The sequence below is a fragment of the Otolemur garnettii genome, unplaced genomic scaffold (assembly GCF_000181295.1).
Source record: "Otolemur garnettii isolate 467f Iridium unplaced genomic scaffold, OtoGar3 scaffold00196, whole genome shotgun sequence".
NCBI classification, from domain to species: Eukaryota; Metazoa; Chordata; class Mammalia; order Primates; family Galagidae; genus Otolemur; species Otolemur garnettii.
In genome coordinates, this window is record NW_003852591.1 from 383,486 (window position 1) to 400,419 (window position 16,934).

Sequence of the window (16,934 nt, forward strand, 5' to 3'; positions counted from 1 at the left end):
GACGCAGGTGCAGAAGGTGATGGGCGAAATGGTAAGGTTCAGTGTGTGGGCACCGTGCTAGGGAACGCTGACCTGGGCACGCAAGGGCGTGACACACCTCCATTCACGTCAGTCCCTTCTGACAGCTGGAAGGGAGATGAATAAAGTTTATCCACTTCTGGAAGTCAAAGATGTCCCAAAGAGGGTTAAAATGAGAATCTAGCCCCCCATCTAGGGGATGAGGGGCATTCTGAAAAAAAGAAAAATGTTTATAAATAAAAGATGAACATCTAAAAAAGATGCCCTCCCCTGTAATCACACCCCTCCCCCTCAGAACACAGATACACCCATAAATGGCCTCAGGGTTCCTGAGGCTTTCAGAGCCTGAAAGACAGCCAAGGAAAAGTCACCCCCAATTTCAGATCCAAAGTGAAAAACTCCTGCATATTTCCCCGTCAAATGCAAACCCTCTCAGAGAACTGCTGTCTTACTCGGGACAAGAGGGGGAGGATAATTAAGAAACAATATGAGACCTACTTCACAGTGGTACCCACACCCCCCTCACGGTTCAGGTGAGGGGCAGGCAGAGCTGAGGCAAGGCTGAGGTGAATGAGACACTCTTGCCTTAGCTGCAAAATTCAAGGGGGTGCCCCAAAACTGACTAGTCAAGAAAAATCATAGTTCAGTGTAGTATTTTTAAAAATCAGAATTAATGAAAAAAATCCAGGTATCAAAACTTTACTAAGTAAAATCAGGCTCTGTCTGGGCAGGTGTCTAGCTAGGCTGCTAGGATTTCAGGAACATGGCAACATACCACTTCTGAAACCTGGCCTTGGACTTCAGTGAGTGCAGAGCAAAGTAACACATGTCACTGACCAGGATTCCTCTTCTGACTGTTGTGACCTCCAGGTTCAGAATTCCCAGATGACCACTCCACACAGACCAGTAGGAAAAGCCTGTTCTTTGAAGCCCTGGAATTGTGTCTAGTGTCCCATCCTGAGATAATGTATCTAGCTGTCATGTCCACATCTGCCAATCCGTCTAGTAAAACTAGCGGTGGGTACTTGCCAGGGAGAGGTCAGACCAGACGGGAAGGGAGATGAGTCCAAGGAAAAGCCGGTCTATGGGGCAAGGGTTAAAGAGAGAGAGGTGTGGGAGAGTGTCAGCTCCAATGACCATGTGGACCCTGAGGCTTCTCCCTTTCAGCTCAAGGCCTAAGGAGGCTCCCTGCAGGGATGCAGGGAACACAGAGACCACAGGCTGTGAGAATCAGGAAGGACCAGTCCTACCGGCTCCAGATCAAGAGTAGCCTAACATTCTCAAGAGCAAATGCCAGGGCTTTCTGCGACCAAAGAAAAGAACAGAGGGGGTGGGGCTGGCGGCCAGTATCTCACCAGGGCTAACACTCAGTCAACAGTGGGAGAGGAAGTCAGTGGGAGACTCCCCTGGCCTGTGCAGCCAACCAGAAGTCCATGGCTGGGTCATGCATTATAATTAGACACCTATGCCCTGTTAATTAGCCTTAATAGGCCAGGATTTCAGTTTCTACCTCCAGGCTTCCAACACCAGCACCTGAGGTGGGGAGTGCCTAGGGTAGCAGTGCCAGGGAAAAGTGTGAGGGTGAGATCCTCCCCAGAAGTAAGCAGTTAAGTTTTTTGTTTTTCACTGTTTTTTTTTCCCCCCCCCCCCCCCCGATCTAGGAAAACATTGATTTGTTTGAAAGAAGAGAGGCATTTGGGAATTTGTTTCTAACAATATCATAGTTTCACCAGAAGTCATTCTGGTGACCTGAAGCCAAGGAGAGAGGCAGATGGTGTATTAGGTTGAACCATGTGAAACTGACCTAAGTCCATAAATATATTTACACACACAATTTCTCTACAAAGGGCAATGATCCAGCAAGGTGATGCTTATCAGTGCTGGACTGGGGGCTCTAGGACCATACATTTTAAAGCTAAAAGGGCTTCAGATAGAAAGGTAGGTAGGTAGCATTGTTCCTAGATGGGCTTCTGAGGTCCAGAGAGCAGGAAAAACGTGTGCAAATTCTCACAAACAGTAAGTGGAAACCTAAGAAAAGCCTGAAACTCCGGACATGGCAGCACCTGCTTCTCCCTCCAAATCCTGCATAAGGCAATGAATGCTTGTGACCTGCTGACTGGGCTTTCATGCATGTGACTCAAAGGCACAGGCTCAAACAAACACACGATGGAAACAGTCGAATACTGGCTACAACCCCGAGGTGCACCATCCACAGCCACCAGTCTTCAGCACCCACTGCTCTTTGCTTTGTTAAAAGCCAGAGGAGTAAGAATGCTTAGGAGGTGTCTCCTTTGTGGGGGTGAGGGAAGAAGGAAGGGGACTCCAATGTGGGGACCATGAAGCCAAGAGTGATGACAAAACCCAGGCCCACCTCACAGTGTTTCCTTGAGTCCCTGAGCAGTAGTGGCTGCAGGAAAGGGAGCTTTCTGAGGCGCTCCACACATGACACATGTCTCAGGGGCAAAGGGACCCTTTTCCAAAGATCAGGAATTGGCCTGATCCAGGCTCTAACAAATCAGAATCTGGGGATGACCCCAAGAAATCAGAGATAGCCAACCGTCATTCTGATGCTGCCACCAACCTTCCCATCTGCATTTCCTCCTCTGTAAGACACAAATGGTGAGGACAACTGTCACAGAGGAACCTGTACCACGGCCCCCATTAGTCATGCTAAGCCAACTCCCAAATCACTCCTCTTCCAGAAGCCAAAGCATGAAACAGAAGGCGTGGCCCCTCGGGGTGAGGATGGTGAGAACCACACTCCGGGAATTCATCCTGCAGACATGAGGGAGCTTCCTCCAGGAGCTGGTGGAGCCACTGTGCTTCTCTGGTGCACAGCCATTGCCTTTGTGAAGCACGTGATGATCACTTTTAAAGGAAGGAAATTTGAGAGGGGCTGGGAGACAAGCCTGGGGTCACCCAGCCGGAGTGGGATAGGGAAGAGAGTGAACTTGTTCAAGTGTCAGTGCCTGAGAGCCCAACTCAGCAAGGAGTCCAAAGAGCTCTTTAACTTCTAACTTCATTTGAATCTTCATGTTTAAGCATTAGCCCTTTCCTAACAGCAAGCACACCAAGTGCAGAAGGGAAATGATGTCATTTTGTAAAGGTCAGAGGGCAAAGTCAGCACTCTTCTGAGTAGTCCAAATGTAAGACATCATTGGTATTATTATTGTTATTACTACTATCCGATTCTAAAGATGCCAAAGGATGCCATGTAAGAGCACCTGCCAAAGCTTCTTGGAAATAACATAAGGATAACTGAGACATCTACTCACCCTCGTGGGTCCCTAAGGGGGTAGACGGAGGATAATCTGAATCAACAGTAGGAGCTGAAGCATCGCAGGGGTGGGGGCTGAGAGCATTATCTGCTCCTATCAGGCCTTTTAAGTGGTGAAAACCTGCCAAGAGCAGAAAGAACCTGTCTCTCAGGAAAGGGAGGGAAGAGAAGGAAGTGGAGGAGAGGCAGGCGACTGCCACACCAGTGCCCATCTACAGCTCAAGGGCCGGCTCCTCATCATGCCACAAGCAAGGGCAAGGGAGCCCAAGAGGACAGAAAGCCACTCACTCAGACCTGCTACTCCACAGGTCCTTAGCCCACCACCAGCCCTGCCCCACAGAGAGGGTGTGGCCGGCAGGGGCCCACAGCAGACGGGTTCAGAGGATCTGAGAGACACAACTCCCCCACCTGCAAGGTTGCCCATAGCAGCACCTTCCCAATAACCCTGTTCTTGCTTCTTTCACCGTAATTATTTCCTTAGCAAAGACCCAGTCTTTGCTCACATCTTTCTCCTGGAAGGATGAGTAAGAATTGGGTTCAATCTCTCCCTCAATGGCCAGTGGCCACCATTCAGTGAAAGATGAAGGCCACCACTCCTACAAAGATAGCTACAACCTAACAAAATGGCAAAAAGAAAAAATGAGCTGAAGAAAAATCCCTGCCCCATACCACAGAGCACTGTCCAGAGCCAGTGTGGTTTAGACCACGCCGTAGGCTGCACCCCACAAGAGGGCCATTTAGTGGAGCCAAGGAGAGACAGATGTGTTCACGGCTCAGGGGATGGGGCTGTGGAGGGCCCAGGACAGACTATTCTGTGTTCCATCAACAATGAGGAAGAGTCACTTAGTTGGCTAGCACTGCTGACGAGATTCACATTTTTCCCCCTCTTAGCTGAGGAGTAGGGATATGGGGGCAAAATTAACCTCTCACACATTGTCCTTGCTAAACAAGGGGAAGGAGAGGAATGAGATATAATCACAAAACCCTGGGTGACAAAACCAGAAGCACCTCCCTGTCCAAGACTCAGGGAGGCCCTTGAACCAAGCTGCTAATGGGCTCATAAAGCAAGGAGCAACTTGAAAACCAAGGTCACTCCTCAGTGATCTCCAGGGCAGAACTTCTATCACAGTCACAGAGCAAGAGCAGTGACCTAAAGCATTGCTGTTGCCGGCCGTGCACCCTTCTCCTCACTCTGGCAACCAGGCAACAGATGCAAGGAGCCTGGAGACTGACCTTCAGTGTCACCAGAGAAATAGTCCAAGATAAAGGACAGTGAAGCAACATTCAGAGAGGAGAGGGGCATGACCTCAGGACTCTACTTCCAATTGAGGGGTCAGCCCCACAATAAGACAACTGTTCACACACAATGCAAGAAGCCTCAGAGTAATAGAGTAGGGGTGATGTACATGAGAAAGCTTTAGAAGCAACATTCAAGTTCAGGAAACAAATTCCAGGAAAGTCAGGGTTGGCCTCTATTGTCCTTGCTACCTAGCAGGAGGGGTCTACCTGCGTACAGAGACAAGAGGAGGCCTTGGCCAGTTTCCAGTGCTTGGACCTGAAGGCTACATCAGCGGCTGGCTGCACACCTCATAAACAGCATCACTTTAGCACATCCACTTACAGAAGGTGCTACTGGTGGCTCCACTTGAAGGTCGTCAGAAAATGGATGGCCTGGCTGAGAAGGGATCCCCAACTCCCCCGTGTCCATGACCTACCACCCTGTGCTATTCTGGTGTGTTGCAGAGATATCTACTAACCAAACATACACCCGAAAGCCCATGGACTGCGGGGATTGGAAGGAAGACCCAGGGAAGGGAGTAACATACAACATTCATACAAAAAAAAGAACAAATGGCAGAACTTTGTCTTTGACTTCAGAAGTGGCACCAGTGAGTGAGTCTCCCCAGAAACTGTTCCTAGGGTGAGCAGTATTTGTATCTGAACCTGGTCTGGCCATGTCCTGACCCCAAGTAGATAGATGGACACCTTTAATGATGCATGCATTTCTGCCCCTCTGTGAGTGTTTCCAAAAGGAACGAGGACAGACTCTGTGACCTGCGACCCGGCTGTGTTTTCCCTAACACCCCATGCCCACCAGCTCTCTCTGAGGCAGTTCCCTTTTTCACCTGTGGGCTCAAGTGAGTAAGCAGGGCTCCTGGAAGTGCAGATAGGCAATGCCAAGCCTGTCACCCCCATGTCCCCACCCTGGACCACCATGCCATCAGTCTGGCTTTGGACACAGAACAGCTCAGATCTCACAGCAAACGAGATTCCAATTCATGGGTATTGGAGGAGAATGGAGGAGCAAAACCAATCCCAGAACCTCCAACACTGACGTTGGGAGGCTGAGCTCAGGGCTGACAGAGGAACCCAGGATAGCTCTGGGCATACCCAACTGGCTGAGGACAGGGAGCAGCAGACAGATTTGGCTGAGTGACTGCAGGGTCACCCTAAAGGCGAGGAAGACAGGAGGGTGGGGGACATGCACGCACCCCTCTCCCCCCCTCACAGCCATAGCTGATGGCCACAGCCCCTCCTCAGTGGACAGGGGTAGAGGGGCCCTGCAGGGCAGGACACCCTCTGAAGTGGCCCTGTTCCCATCCCTTCCATCTTCAAAGTGCATTATCAGTGCAAGAAGTAGGGCCAGATCTCAGGGGGTCCAGCTCTGAGAAAGGGCTGTGCCAGCCAGCTCCCCCCATCTCCTCCTGCTTCCCCCTTGGCCACCCCAACCCTTTTATGCTAAGACCAGAACTCTTGCTGGATCTCATAAGGAGCGGGCCTGTGTGTGTTCAGTTCTGCTCTGCACAGCGGCACGGTGCTGTCCTGGCTCTGCCCCTCTGCATCCAGGTCCAGAAGCGTCCGCTCGGCAGGGGGCAGGGACCCTGCCTGGAATGGGAGCAGAGCTGGGAGCACAGGCCGCTCCTCCACGGTGCTGCTGCTACTGGCAAAGCAGGAGTCCAGGTTGCTGGGTGTCTCTGTGCTGGAGCTGTTGGCTGGGGAGGCGCTGCGGGCGTGGCTAGGGGACACAAACCACCACGGGTCCAGCCGTTGCCGGTTGGCAGAAGGACGTGGCCGAGGAAGAAACTCCAGGGTCTTGGGTCTCTCCAAGGTAGAGTCCTGCTGTGTGTTCCAGCGCCTCGGGGTTGGGGGAAAGACCACATTGGGGTCAGGAAGACGGGGAAATTCACCTGGGTCTCGGCTGGGACTGGGGGTTTTCAATATTCCTGGTCAAGAGGCAAAGGGAGAGGTATCAGATGAGGGCTCCATGTTCTGGGGCCAGATTCACCCTGCTCCCTCCCCACCAATGCACTTGGATAGCATGAAGTAGCAAACGTTTATGGAGCACCTATGTGCCACACAGTGTGCTGGGAGGCACCAATGAACCAGAAGGCCATGGCCCCAGCACTGGTAATAACAGGACATATGGGACATCACATGCTGTGATGGAATAACTTGAGGCACATACACGTCAGCAAGTGACCCACTAGCCGGTACCTTTGCTTATCAATAAAGTTTTACTTAGAACACAGCTACATCCAAAGTCTAGTCTCCTGCTACAGTAACACAGTGAAGTAGTTATAACAGGAACTGTTATGACCCGCAAAGCCTAAAGTAGTTACCATCTTGTGCTTTACCAAAAAGTCTGTGGCCCCCTGACTTAAGGGCATGTCTGCTCATTCACTGGTCATCCATTTAATAAACATGTGAGAGACAGGACCAGAGCTAGATAGTGACGTCTAAAGGTGAGTCTATAGGGCATCTGTTCCCAAAGGTCACATACCTGAGTATAAAAAAAACTTGTCCAGGAGGGAAGGTCAAGCCAACCAGTTAAACGTAATTGTCAATACTGACACATCTCACTGAAAAAGGCTACTGACTGCCCTTCTTTCCCTACAGGACTGGCAGTGTTTCTAGGGAGCAATGGATGGCGGCAGAAAAGACCCAGGATGACAGTGTGTAGGTGCAGGTGCCTCAGACATCAGGTGGGGAGGCCAAGCACACATACAGGGACAGCAACTCAGCCGAACACATCTCTGCGTCTGAAGAGGCAGGCACGAGGAAGGGCTGAGGGCTGAAGGGCGTGATGATGGCGGGAGCTTGCTTTATGAGAGTGCGTGAGTAAATGCTATAATGAGAGGCAAAGGCCCAGCTCCGTGGCAGAAAATATCCCTCCCATGTGCAGGGAAGGATTCCTTCCTGGTAATTGCAGCATCCTCCCCAGGGAATAACCAGAGCTATATTCCTGCCCTTTGGTACCATGCAGCTCCCCCCTGCCCCAGGACCCAAGGTCTGAACATCCCACAGGAGCCCCAGGTCTGAGTCTTCTGTTAGTCTTCAGGGCAGACCCCTCACACCCAGACATGGAAAGAGGAAACGAGGCCCTCACCATTATCATCACTCCCCGGGGAGGTGCAAAGAAAGAGAAGAGAAACCAGGAAGGGAATGAGACCCACCTGCTCCAGGACTGGGGCTCAACCCATTGCTGGAGGGGCTCCTGCTGGCCAAGAGAGCTGGGGGCTTGAGGGCCCCATCAGAAGGAGTCCGCCGGTGACCACCTGGCTGCGGGGGGGCTGTGAGTGTGACATGGGTAGGAGTCAGAGACTGGTTAGGGTCTCGTTTGAAGCGCTCCACTCGGACATTGACCAGGGGGTTGTGGGTGCAGGGGGTCAAGGGTGGGGCCTCCACTGGGCTGACCGGCATCTCATATACCACGATCTCATCGCTGTCGGAGCGCAGCAGGGAGCGGGTGGAGTTGCACTCAGAGATGGAGGAGAGAGAGAGGAGCGTGAGGGAGGCAGAGGGATCTCCTAGCAACAGCATGGGCTCTTCCTTCTTGAAGAGCTTCCGGGATGGGGGGCTGGTGCTGCGGCGAGGACGGCTGGCCCTCTGAAAAAGACCCTCACGCCTCTTCTTCTCCTCCCGGGCTGGTGGCTCAGGCTCCTCCAGGGGAAGCAGCTGGCATTTGCCAGCTTCCAGCAAGTCAAACCCTAGGCCTGTGGCTGCGAGGACAGCCCCGCAGCCAAGCAGAGCCACCTCACAGCGGCGGTGGTGAGGACTGCCCCGCTTGAGGCTGTTGGTTGGCGTCAGCTGAGGGGTACTGGTGGCTGAGTTGACTGGGGTAGGCTCCTCGTGGGCCCCATCACTGGAGGGGCCTTCCCCATCCTCTCCACGAGGAAACGGGATACAGAGGTAGGACTGGTTGGGTGAATGCTGTAGACGACTCTCTCCACTCTGTGGGCCTTCACCGTCCTCATCCTCTGTGAAGATGAGAATGGAAGGGCAATGGGAAACGGGGAGGAAGTGGCAAGAATAAGAATCCGGTACCCTGCCCCAACCCTGGGCTTCCTGGCTCCAGTGTCAGGGATACAAAGGTCAAATAGTCTAATGAGCAGGACAAGGAATTAGATATTTGGGCTTTATCCTCCCACACACATCTGTGCCCAATATAAGGAAATCACTCTTATTCTGGTCCCATTTCCCTATTTGCAGAAAATGGCACCTGCTAATTTGCTACTTTCTTCACAAGAGATCCTTAACACAAAGTACAGTGTGAGTTTCTTGAACACTGGATACAACAGGAACATTCCTAATGTTTTTGTTTTTGAGACAGAGTCTCACTATGTTGCTCTGGGTAGAGTGCCGTGACATCCCAGCTCACAGCAACCTCAAACTCTTGGGCTTAAGTGATTCTCTTGCCTCAGCCTCTCAAGTAGCTGGGACTATGGGCGCCTGCCACAACGCCTGGCTATATTTTTGTTGCAGTTGCATTGTTGAGCTATGGGCGCCGAGCTGGTTCCTAATCTTTTTGTACCTTAAAATCGGAAGGGCCTCTGGGTCTCTAGAAGGATGGCTCCTGTGAAGGATTAGAATCCCCCACATAGAAGGCAAATCTACTCTACAGATCGGCATACTGCAGCCTCAGAAATCTACAAAGACAAAGTGCCGAGAGTGCCTGGAGATGCCCTCCCATTCAGTAATCATTGGGTAACACTGGGAGAGCCCCCAGGAGAGGGCTGCAGTGTCCTGTACCCTACCCTCCATCATAAGGACTCCCCACATTACGATATGAGGAAACAGACCCAGAGAGGGAAGTGCCTCCTGTAAGGCCTCACCCTTCCTGCACTGCCCTAAGGAGACTTATTGGGCCCCTGGGATAGCATTCCAAGGGCAGGCTCCATGGTAGCTATAAGAAGAAATTGTGATTTGGGACGACTCAAATCATATGGGCGTAGAACAAACTAAGGAGGGGTGGGTGTGGGGCCAGGAGCAGAGTGAAAGAGGAGACAACCCCTCTCTGAGTAGTTCCAGGGGTCCTCAAACAGCCCTAGGAACTTGGGTAGAGATCCTCCAAGGGAGCAGGGAGAAAATCAAGATGAGGCCAAGGCTTACCTGTCTCCATAAGGCTGGTGAACCCTGGCAGGGCTGGGCTACTCCTGGGGCCCTTCCCCAGGTTGGGAGCACTGGACGACCACTGTTTATAGCCATCCACCAGGGACTTGAGGCTGAAATGGAGGGAAGAAGGAAGCCATCAGAAACGGTACTCCCCTCACTCGACCTCAGCTCCATGGGCCTATGGAAATGTCTCTCCCCACCTAATTCCTCACACCAAAGAGCCTCGGGGCACAGTCAACAACTCTTGCTGCTTCACAAACACAAGTGCACATGCACCCGGGAAGGCAAGGCAGTGATATGATGCACCCCCGCCACATGCCACGGTGGGAGTGCAGAGAGATCTGGTGGGCGGCTGGCAGGAAAAGACAGAAAGAATAAGGACTGCCCAGCCAGTGGGGGTCTTGCCCAGATCCACCCGTTCAGTGCACAGACACTGAACAAATGCACTCATGACATTAGAAATGCTGTGATGCCAAGACTGCAGAGCCAGGCAAGCCCCGGGCAGCGGAGCTAGCAGAGGTGAGCCAGGCCACCCCACGCACCCCGCTCATCAGTCTCTCCTTCCAAGCTTACACCATGCTTAGGCAACTGTCAAAGCCATTCACTTTTCAAAAAGGAAAATCAACAAAGCTGCACCGACCAGTGCACTTTGGGACAGACCTATGTGGGCAGTACACAGGGTGAAGCAGGGGCCTCAGCTCGTCTTGGGGGTTGAGAGAAAGAGGGCAGGAGCTCGCTTTCTAATCCCTGCGATCAGCTCCTGTGGCAAGCCAGTAACTCTCTGAGGATACGGTCTGGGTACCCTGCTGACCCCCTTGTAGGATGGGAGGATCAGAGGCCTGGGAGCACTGGTCTTTTCCCTAGAGGACAGTGAAGGGAGGATGGAGGAATCTGTGGGCTATGGATGCACTGGAAATATTGGGATTATGACCAGAGGTGGCTCCTTTTTTAAGGCTAAGGAAATGCTCAACTAAAAAGCCCAGGTTCCCCAGAGTCCCAGCCCATCTTGAGGAAGAAGGACCAACTTTTCTTCTGACCTTGTAACTTAGTTTCAAGCACTATGAGAAACACTAATGAATTAAAGTACGTTCCAGCCACCCCTGGTTTCAACCAAAATACAGAGCCAGAGAGAAGCACACAGCTAAACCCATAGCCCAGGACTTCCGAATGATAATCTTATAACTTCACTGCCAGCTCTGGATCCAAAAAAACCCAAATTAGCAAAATCAAAACCAGTGCTAAAGACAAAGGAATAAATAGCCCCAAATCTCCCTAAAACTAAAGGTGCTAGGAATAACCCAACAGTTGGAGCAGTGAGCAGAGTGAAGAATAAGATAAAATTAGATCAACACAGGAATTTTCCCAAGGTGCACGAGGGTACTGCTTAAAACAAAAACAAAGTCAGCTCAGCCCTGGCAAGAATGAGGCTTAGTTCTAGGGCGTAGGCTATGAGAACAAGGAAATGGAAGTGGGATTGTTACCAGCAGTTGGTGAAAGGGTGATGATTAGACTCACCCCAAGTGGAAATGTGGAGATTCTGATGGGGTACTTAAACCATTAGCTTTCTCACGCCTCTGAGGGGATCTTCAACAAATAAAGAGAATCAGTAGCAGGCAACAGAGGGCACATCAGCTCAGCCTCTCCTGCACCGAAATGCCCAAGGCTGGACTCGAGGTGTGTTGCCAGCTGCCTCCCCCTGGTCCAGTCAGCAAAGCCCACGCCATGAAAGAATCCTAAAAAGATGTTCCTGCTTAATTTGCTACAGGCTCAGGACCTGCCAGTCTGCAGGACAAAGAGCCCTGGGCAGCCAAGTGTGTATGTTTCAGATAGATATGTACCATTTTGTAAAAGTATGATGATGTGAATTTAAGTATAACATCGCTGAATTCAAGACAGCTTTTGGTCAGGATATATTTTCACTAAAATGAAAAATACTACCATTTAGAGGTTCTCAAAAATTTGTGACATTAAACAGGTCTTTCCTGGAGACTGGATGGAATAAACTTTTATTTCTTTGATAGGAATTACAAATCATGAAAATATTAAGTCATACATTTTGACCTGCTTCCAAAGTTTGTGAAGGTAAATCTATGGAAGGAGGAGGAAAATTCCAAAGTTCATTATTTCATAAAGTTAATTTACTATCAAGACAAAAAAATACCTCTAAATGAAGCAGAAGCATAGGAATTACTGGACTCCACAGCCAGCCTGGTAAACCGTCCCTAGAGTCACATTACTGTCAAGGAATACCAATAGACTCAGAGTGACTGAGTTTCTTAGGCCAAGCTCAGCCCTACTCTAACCCAGGGCTCAAAGAGCAATCAGAGAGCCCTTGCTCCTATGGGACTCAGTAGAACAGAGGAATCTGCCATCCTTCAACTATGCCCTTGCTGAATTCTTACGCCATTTAGCTACTTTGCCCTATATAGCTAGATTTTCTATTCAAAAGTATCTAGTGACTTCTAAAGCCTGCAGAGCTTCAGAGAGTTGATCTTTTATGAACTAAACTGTCATTTTCACCTTTAGCTTAGATCCGACATGAAGAAATAATTGATCTTGGACGTAAAATTTTAGTATTTGAAGGGAACCAACGCCAGGGCACCTGTAAGTCTATTGTTCAATCTTAGAAACTCTTTGGAAAGTCTGTTAAAAAGGTGAAGGAGATGGCTGGTTCTCTTTGCACTCAGAAAACAATGTTTTAGATTCTAAACATCCAGATTAAGTATAAATTATTCTGTCCCTTCTTCAAGTATGAAATACAATTGCATGAGAAGCTGGGAAGAACCCGCATAGCTAATGTTTACACATGCTTACCACGGGCCAGCAAATCCTCTGCTGCGCACATCACACGGATGAACTTAACTTAATCAACCCTCGCATCGACTCCATGAGATGCGTGCTAATATTACCCCCAATTTTATACATGAGAAAACGCTAAGGTTACACAGCAAGGCATGGTGGAGCCGCAATTCACTCCCAGGCAGTCTGGTACCAGAATCCAAGCTCTTCACTCCTCCACTTCGAGTGCCTGGCCTGTGAAGAACGGAACTCAGGGGTGAAGTTGCCATTTAGGCCTCGGCCCCACAAGTGAGCACATTCAAGGCACTCGGGTGCCCTGTGCCCTGCCCAGAGCAGGCCCTCATAAGTGTCAGTGCAGCTATGGAGTGAGGCCCGAAAGAAGTCCCAGTGGGTTACCCAGCTGCACTCCCAGAGCTGGGATACTCTGCTGCCCCTGCTTCAGGACAAGCCTCTAGTCAAGAGGAGTCCTCCTAGCTTCTGCTCTCCCTTCTCCTTCCTCTGAATGGATGTTTTCGGGGGGAAGAGCCAGAGATAAGTAGAAGACTCCAGTATAACGTTTACATTTGGTTAGTGCTTAGGCTCTTTGCTACTCTGAGTACAGACACCTCCAGGGGTTGGCAAAGGTTTGCCAGAGGTGTCCAACCTGTGGCCCACAGGCCACAGGCAGAGTTGTGAGGACTCTTTTTGCTTACCTGTGGTGTCAGGTATCAGGAAAAATATGCACGGGCCTTTTTTTTTTTTTTTTGCTAATCAGCTTTCAGTATTGTTTGTGTATTTAATGTGTGACCCAAGACAACTGTATTCTTCCAATGTGTGGCAGAAGAGAACAAAGGCTGGACCCCCTGATTCTGCACATTGTCTATCCATGTCAATATCTGTGTCTCAATATCTGTATCTGGTGCTAAACAGCTCCCACAGAGCCATTAGGAACACAATGCCTAAAATACTTATCATCTGGCTTTTTATGGAAAAAGTTTGCCAGTCCCTGCCCTAGGAGGTTCCAGGGAACAGGAGAGTAAAAAAGTCTATTGTAAAGATCAAGAAGCCTGTGATTTCTCAGAAAGCACTGAAGCATGGTACAGAGAAGAAACGTCTTCCATGTGTGTTTAAAGCGGTGTGCCTATGTGTAAGGGAGAAAGCATCTCACTTCATTTGGGTCTTACCCTTCATCTCCTGAGGCAAGCTCCTTCTGACCAAGTGTCCCTGGCCCCCATGTCCGGCCCTTCTTCTTTGGGGCCCTCTTCTCTTCCTCCTCCCCTTCTTCCTTCGGGATGACTGAGCTCCTGCCCCAAGTCTTGCTGCTTTCGCCGGGTGTCACTGTGAATGACAAAGGTTGGATGGGACCTAGAAAATGGACAGACAGCACCCTGACACTGGCCTGTGCACCACTAGACACACACACACACACACACACACACACACACACATTTGGAGCTGCAGAGAAGGTAGACGTCATCTAAAACTCTGAGCCCACATGGACCCTTCTGGGAAAGTAATAGAGCTCTTGGGCACCAATCAATCCTACAGCTCCCTTAGAGTACTAAATTTGGGAAAACTTCCAAAATTTTCACAAGTCCAATGTCAAGCTAGAGCTCAGGCCAGTCAGACACCAGATTTCCAAACAGATCTGACATTGTTGGGTGGAAACAGATGGGGGGGGGATGAGGAGGCAGGAGGGGTCAAAAAGAGAAAGGAGTGAGGAAGGGTGAAAGTGTAGAAATTCTGGGAGGAAAGGGCTGGAAAGGAAGAAAGGGAGGAGCTCAAGACTGCAGAGAAGGAAGTCAGGAGCGGGAGGAAGGTGGGAAGGAACCGGCCTAGAGAAATACAGCAGGTAGGAGAAGAGGAGCAATCTTCTGACTTTGACACATTAGAGCAAGGGTGGGGACCCAAGTGCCTCAGGGACCAGGCTTTCATCAGAAAGAGCAAAGTGAACTAGTTACCAAGAAATAGGAAGTTGAGGGGACTGAGGCAAAATATGGAGTACATGGAGGCTGCTGACAGTTCCAGCCGGCAGTGACCATATAGAAAAGGAACCCACCGGTTTAATTTTTCGAGGAAAGCCAGAAATCCAGGGGTTTTAAATGAGATCTACTTTTAAATCAGAGTAATGAATTCATTCTATATATACACACACACATGTATGTGTATGTATTTTTTTTTCCAGCAAATACTACAACAAAAATAAAATTGGTCCAGATTTGGCCAATTATAAAGTATTTGCCAAGTTTCCTCAGGACCTATACTTTGGAAAAATCCTTCCTTGGGAAACAAGGATGGAAGAAAAACAGTGATTCCCCAGATATGGCAGAGAGTGTGCCTGGTCCCCAGGCCAGGTACCATCCTGAAGCTACATCACACACCAGTTTCCACATGGCTTTGTAATTCCCTAGACCACTCCAGGACCCAGAAACCCTCTGCTGGTATCTGACCTAAGAGTACAAGGGTGAGGAGGCAGCAGTAAAGTTAATGGAGAGAAGCACGGGGGAGGCGGAGGGTGTGCGTACATATGTGCACGTATATACACAGGGCGAGAAGAGTGCCAGAAGTTATGGATGGAGCAAGCCGGGGCCAGTCGGTGGCTGGACAGAGCAGGGGACAGTGCCCCTGGTGTGTTCTGGCCCCAACTAATTTGGGAAGCAGTCTCACACTGGATGGCGCGAAGGCGAGGAATGATGGTGGGGCTTGCAGGAGGACTGGAGCGGCTGTTGATAAGACTCTTCCTTTTATCCATGGTGGGGGAGGCCTGCACCGTGAACTTGTGCTGGAAATCTGCTTGAGAAAAGACAAACATTCGTGTAAGCTTTAAAATTTTCCCACAATCAAATTCATGTACGAAAACCGACATTTCCTGGCAGGCCTGAGGGACAGGCCCTGGTTTCCTGAAAAGCTCTTCGTTCACCTGGGAAATGTTCTCTTTCCGAATCATCTGTTTTTCCCAAGGGACACAGCAAGATAAAACTATGAAAAGCTCATCCAGGGGTGGTTCACACCTGTAATGCTAGCACTCTGGGAGGACAAGACGGGTGGATTACCTGAGCCCAGATGTTCAAGACCAGCCTGAGCAAGACCAAGATCCCATCTCTACTAAAAACATTCAAACTAGCCAGGCATAGGGGCAGGTGCCTGTAGTCCCAGCTACTCAGGAGGCTGAGGCAGGGCAATCACTTGAACCCAGGAGTTTGAGGTTGGTATGAGCTATGAAGACTCCACAGCACTCTACTCAGAGTGACAGAGTGAGACTCTGTCTCTAAAAAAAAAGTACAAAAAGATGGAAAGTTCATTATCCAAGTGAACTTCCTTAGAGTCTTCATAAGCTATCTATATGACAAATATAAGTGGAACAATTATGTATTGAGAATACCTTTTTAGCTTATTGATCTAGGAAATTGACCTTAAAATTCTTGGTTTCACATAATCTATTATATTATTAGATAGATTTGGCTATCTTTTCTCAGGGACCATAGCAGGGAGACCAACACTTCTCACTACACACAGGCAGAGCACGGCATTAAGAACTAGCCCTTGGCAAGAAGCTGGGGAAGTGAGAGAGGTGGGACAAACAGCTCCAATACTGGCGTATTCCAAAGGCAGTCAGGGGACAGCAAAAAGAATATAAAGCTTACAGCTCTGAGATTCTGAGCTTCAGTCTCTTCCTCTATCAAAGAGGTATAAAAAATAGCTGCTTGCTTAAACCTAGGTCTTCCCATGAGACTGTGACCTCCCTGCAGATGGGAACTACAGCTTTTACATCTGCAACCCTGGCATGCGACAGTATGCTGGCCCCTAGATGCTTGAGAAGAGCTTAAAGACTCCACACTGTCCAAAAAGGAAAAAAAATATGCAGCCAGAAAATATGTCCCACGAACACATTTGTCCCATTTCATTGAATGAACTCCACTGTCTGTACTTAAGCCGCCATTCCAGTGCTTAAAATCATCTGGTACTGCTGCTATGATGCCATTTTTCATTGGTTCCTTACATTTCTGATAGGGCACTTCCCAGGGCCTCATAGACTGAGAACACTATGAATGTTTTTATCTACACAAACACACACTTTAACACTTAACTCCCTCCATGGGTACACTACACACCATCAAGATTCTAACTCACAGTTTCATACTTCTTTACATTTTCCCCAAGGCTGTAATGCCACAGCTGTACCTGTATTTAGCTGATGCTTGTCACTCACTGAAGGGCTATGAGTAAATTTTACTATGTTTCTTAAACATTAAACCTACTCTCTTGACTGTATCCAGAACCAATTCTTCAAAGAAACCTTGAGAAGAGGTATTTAGGAGAGCGAAGACTTATCTCATCTCACACACATACACCCTGGAATTGTTCTCCCTCAATTAACATGCTCCCTTCTGCAGGTCTGCCTCGACCTCTCCAGTCTAGCCCCACTTCATGGTCTGTGTCCACTCACACCCAACAACTGCCCTGGAGG

The 16,934-nt window shown here is 49.6% G+C and overlaps 1 protein-coding gene across 1 annotated transcript in view; it reads right to left on the reverse strand.

The window, feature by feature from the left end:
* Positions 1–5,559: 5,559 nt before the first annotated feature.
* The window catches only part of MAP3K9 (mitogen-activated protein kinase kinase kinase 9), a 76,857-nt gene continuing 65,482 nt past the window's right edge, over positions 5,560–16,934 (reverse strand). Inside the window, exons 7-12 of the mRNA XM_023507658.1 lie at positions 15,134–15,256; positions 13,651–13,804; positions 11,204–11,272; positions 9,686–9,798; positions 7,750–8,553; positions 5,560–6,519 (exon numbers count right to left, since the gene is read on the reverse strand). Coding sequence (XP_023363426.1) covers positions 6,035–6,519; positions 7,750–8,553; positions 9,686–9,798; positions 11,204–11,272; positions 13,651–13,804; positions 15,134–15,256 — 1,748 coding nt within the window. The 3' untranslated portion in view covers positions 5,560–6,034. The remainder of the gene's footprint in view (positions 6,520–7,749; positions 8,554–9,685; positions 9,799–11,203; positions 11,273–13,650; positions 13,805–15,133; positions 15,257–16,934) is intronic.